This window comes from Erythrolamprus reginae, chromosome 1, assembly GCF_031021105.1.
Source record: "Erythrolamprus reginae isolate rEryReg1 chromosome 1, rEryReg1.hap1, whole genome shotgun sequence".
In the NCBI taxonomy this organism is placed as follows: Eukaryota; Metazoa; Chordata; class Lepidosauria; order Squamata; family Dipsadidae; genus Erythrolamprus; species Erythrolamprus reginae.
The window spans coordinates 148,591,139-148,595,984 of NC_091950.1; the positions used below are offsets into that span (position 1 = coordinate 148,591,139).

General features: G+C 48.5%; 1 protein-coding gene across 1 annotated transcript; it reads left to right on the top strand.

Moving 5' to 3' along the window:
- The first annotated feature begins 314 nt into the window (after positions 1 to 314).
- On the top strand, positions 315 to 4,258 carry CDK5R2 (cyclin dependent kinase 5 regulatory subunit 2). Its single transcript, XM_070729078.1, has one exon. It carries the CDS (start codon positions 541 to 543, stop codon positions 1,471 to 1,473), a length of 933 nt encoding a protein of 310 aa, XP_070585179.1. The 5' UTR covers positions 315 to 540; the 3' UTR covers positions 1,474 to 4,258.
- Positions 4,259 to 4,846: the final 588 nt, after the last annotated feature.

The following is a 4,846-nucleotide window of genomic DNA, read 5'->3' on the forward strand; positions in this document are numbered from 1 at the left end:
GAACGTGTGTGCGCGGGGTGGCGGAGAGAGGCCTTGCAAAGGCCGAGCTTCCCTTTTTTCTATTTTTAATTTGGAAGCCCCCCCCCCCGCACCCCTCCCCCGGAAAGAGGGGCGTCCCCGTGGAGAAAAGGAAGCGAGCGGGGGTTTGGGCGTGAGGGGAGGGGGAGGAGGAGGAGGAGAGAATGCCACGCCTCGCGGCCATTGGCTCCCGGGGATAAAAAAAAGAAGCCGAGGCTTGGCTCGGGATTGGCTATCCAATACAAGAGGCGGGGGCGGGGCCACGGGCGGCTTTTCGCTCGGAGCTGCGGCGAGGTTCGGAGAACGTTGCCTCCCGAGCGCCGGTTGAGCCGACTTTCGCTGCGGTTCGCCCCACCGGGGTTGTTTTTCTTCCCCCCTCCCTCAAAAGCTTCAGCCTCAAAGCGCAGGCGCGGCCTTTGCCTCGTCCCGCCTCAGCCCATGGCCGGTGTGCGGGGCGCGCCTGGGAAGAAGCTGTGATAAGGACCTTCCCGTCAAGCCGCCGCCGCCGCCGCCGCCGCCAGGATGGGCACCGTGCTCTCCTTATCGCCCAGCGGCTCTGGAAAGGGCAGCCACGGGGTGCTGGGCGAGAAAGCGGCTCCGGGCCGGGCTCACGGCAAAGGCGAGAGCCGCTTGAAACGGCCGGGCGTTTTGATTTCTGCCCTCACTTGGAAGCGCCTGGTGGCCGCCTCGGCTAAAAAGAAGAAGAACGCCAAGAAGGTGACGCCCAAGCCGGGCACCGGCGCCGCCTCGGACCCTCTGGTGCAACAGCGCAACCGCGACAACGTCCGCAAGTCCCAGCCGGACGGTGCCAAGCAGGGCCCCTTGGCCGTCCCGGTGCCCACCGTCCCGGCCTCGGCTCCCGACCACGGCAAGCCGCCCCCGCCTCCCCCGCCGCTGCCCGGCAACCGTTCGGGCTCCCCGCGGCGGGTGATCGTGCAGGCTTCGACGGGCGAGCTCCTGCGCTGCCTCGGGGACTTCGTGTGCCGCCGCTGCTACCGGCTCAAGGACCTCAGCCCCGGCGAGCTCATCGGCTGGTTCCGCGGCGTGGACCGCTCCCTGCTGCTCCAGGGCTGGCAGGACCAAGGCTTCATCACCCCGGCCAACCTGGTCTTTGTCTACCTGCTGTGCCGCGAGGCGCTGCAAGGCGACCAGATCGGCAGCCAGGCCGAGCTTCAAGCCGCCTTCCTCACTTGCCTCTACCTGGCCTACTCCTACATGGGCAACGAGATCTCCTACCCGCTCAAGCCCTTTCTGGTGGAGGGCGACAAGGAGCGCTTTTGGGACCGCTGCCTCGCCATCATCCAGGGCCTCAGCGCCAAGATGCTGCAGATCAACTCGGACCCGCATTTCTTCACGCAGGTCTTCCAGGACCTCAAGAACGAAGGCGAGGGGGTGTCCGCAAAGGACTCCTCCTCTGGCGGCAACAAACATTGGACTATAAGCTTGGACCGTTAGGAAATTCAGAGGGGGGGGGTCCTCCGCAGCACCACCGCCGCCACCACCCCCAACCTTCTAGATAGAGCTCACCTCTTCGTTCCCCTTCTCACCCAAAGGCTTCATTCAACTAGGACTTCTCCTGGAGGAATAAAACCAGGGGTGAGGATTGGGCAGCTGCCGGTTGGGGAGAACGGGCATAGCCCTTAGTCATCCTCTTTTGTACAGGTAGCATCATGAAACCGCTTCCCATTCTGCACCCACCCACCCCACAAGCCTTTGGTCTGTGTATGGGGGGATGGAGGAGGTTGGCTACAGCCACTCTTTCAACACTCCATTTTGGGGGATGGGGAGGGAGAGAGACCCACACCCAGAATTACATCAAGCCCTTTTCACAACTGCGGCAACTCGATGATTTGAGGATAGGTAAGATTGGGATGGTGGCTTATTGTATCTTTCACCCGTGAGTGGAATCAACCTTTGCTATGCCCCGTGGACAACGTTGGATGCATTTAGGGCCTTATATAGACGCATTGGGGGAGGGTGCCCTTTCTCTCTTTCTTCCAAATGGGAGAATCTCTACAGACATATTGATGGACCAGGCTAAGGCATTATCTATCGGCAAAGGTTCTGACTTAGTGTGGGAGAAAACAGCGGCCATGCCCTTGTTTGAGAAAACCCAACCTGTCCGTCTGATGGTTTGGGTCTCCCTGCTGCTACTGTGAATCACAGTACAGCCGGGGTATTTATTCCCCTCCACCCACCCCAGTTAAAGAAATCCCTGCATGTTATTTATCCTTCCTGCTGTCGGAGCTCTGCCATAGTGGTTCCAAAACAAAAAAACAACAAAAAAAAAGGATGATGGTCACAAAAGACCGTTGTTGTTACTGCAAGTCACTTGCCTTTTGTAATTTTCCTTTCTTTTTCATCTTGGCACAGGGGAGAGTGGGGGAGGTGTGTATCCACTCCCAACACTGAAAAATAAGTGCTGGGGGAAACTCTGCTGCTATCCTTCGAATGCTCCTCCACTTGACCTGCTCTCTCCATCCCACCCCGCTCCCCAACTGCCTCCCATCTAAAGCATAGGCTGGGAGCTGTCCATGGTGCTAGCCTCTTAGACCTATGTAGACATTTGCACACTCTTGAAGCTGGAGGGGGGGGGGGGAAATCAAGCCATTTCATGGTATTTGAATGTAACAGAACAATGTCTGACTTATGGGATGTTTGTGCCAATGTTGCTCAAATGTACAATAACATATTGTTTTATATTGTATATTTAAAAGAGATAAAAAGTAACGAGTCCAAAAAACAGAACTTCAAAACTGTTCGGTCATTGCGAGATTCAGCTGTACTAGGAGAGAATACGAAATGCATTGGATCTAGGAGAGCCAGTGGGAAGGGATGCGAGCAATAGCAATTCGTGCTGAGGATGGAGGAAGCATTAGTAGCTGGCTGATGATTTCCTAAATGGCTGTGTTGGCAGGAGATCCCAGACTTGCTAATGGGATTTGATATTGAATTGCAGTCCATCTTATTCCAGAGCTCTTTTAGGCAAGGACGTGCTCTGTGTGTTAAGATCTGGCATTAATAAATCTCAGTAAAAAAGAAAGAAAGAAATCCGATTTTTAAAAATCTGATTTAACTACTAAAAGGTCTGCAAATGTAATTGCTGATAAAGTCACAAATTCCTTGCCCACCTGCTCTATTGTTTGGCATGTAATCCTCTGTAACTGAGGTCAGTTAAAGAGGCCATCAAAGTGGAACCTATTTTGAATTGTTTTCTAATTTCTGAAATGAAAAGTAATCCAGAATTTTTTCCCTACTGGTATCCTGGCCCCCTTTCAGAGGGGACCTAGCAAAAATAATACATTTATTAAGAACACATTGATAGTTTCTTGTCCTCTCCTTCCAGATGAGATGTATGCTTTCAGTTTGGCATCCTTAACTGCTCACCCTCTGAAGAATGCTGATGGGCAGGTGTCTCTGCTGTGCCTTATTGTTCTTTAATATTATTTTAGGGTGGCAGGCTTGGGTTACTTTGCTTCTTTGGTCTCTTTATTGCCCCTGCCACAGATGTTTCTCTTTTCCCATTTTCACTTCATAAAGTGATATAGCAGATTTATTAAGTTATCGTTTTAACCCCTTTAAAAAAATTAGACTTTGATTAACTGGAACTGTTGACAATTTTCAGATATTTTTGTTTTTTATGAAAAATTCTACTGCAACATTTCACTTATCAAACAGGCAAAAATACAGCAGCAGGAATTTTAAGTGGAATTCTTGTTTTCACAACAGCATTGAAGATCTCTGTCCATCTAGTTAAGACCCCTTATGGATTCTTGCTGCGATAGAGAAGACCATAGTGATCAGTTAGCTGATAGGATTAGTTGTTAAAACTTAGCTGATAGGATTAGTTGCTACAAGTTTTTAACCAACAGTCAAAATGGTTTAGCAATTTATAGACTGATTTTTGAGCCTGACATAAAATGATTTTGTTGCTGATTCTGACTTTTAAAAGATCAGCAGAGAAACCAAGCCCTCAATTCAAAAGATTCTACCTTCCCTCATCACATTGTTTCCATAATTTTGATTTGAAGAAAAGGGTTTTGATGCCAGAACCCTGGCTCTGCATGTGGTTAAACAACAATGGAAGACAGCAGGATGCCTGCTATGATTGTAAGAAAGTTATGCTATTTCTTCTTCTTTGCATACCTCTCTGAAGGATTACATTATCGAAAGTTTAGGCTTTGACATTTTGGCAAATAATTCAAATAATAAACTTGAAAAAATGATGAACTGAAAAGAGGACTTTTGTTTCAGAAGTGTGTTCTTAATTATAGTGCAGATGAGCTGCTATTAGTAGTAACTATTCTGAAGTTAGCCTGCCTATTTGGGTACTTATGTTTTAATTACAACTGATGCATTTTTTTAAAAAAAAATCACACTTGAGCTAGGATAGGAGAGCTGGTCCAGACCAAAGTTACAAAACAATTCACCATTTACATCTGGTATTCTAGAAACCTATGCTGATACTAATATTTGTTCCTACTTCTGTTAACATGTAGTTATTCTGTTTTTAATTTGAATATTGTTGAAGTTATTTGAACCCAAATTTCAATGGATGCTGTTCTTTGCCTCAAGACTAGCAATATATTCAGGGCTGCTTTCTCCCAAACGGGACTGTTTAAGGTTGTCATGATTGCAGTCTGCTTTTCGTCTCAACCCATTTTCAAATCTTTTTGCCTGCTTTTTTGGTCAAGTGCTAGCTCATTGCACTGAAATGCTGTGAGTATCTCTCTCTCTTTGTAGCATTTAAGTACAGTATTTATATATACTTCATTTTTAAAACCCCACTGTGATTTATAATAATGTAACTACATTTTATTTTTAAAAA

Excerpts from the sequence above, each read along its gene's own strand:
- CDK5R2 (XM_070729078.1), top strand. The coding sequence starts at position 541 with ATGGGCACCGTGCTCTCCTTATCGCCCAGCGGCTCTGGAAAGGGCAGC.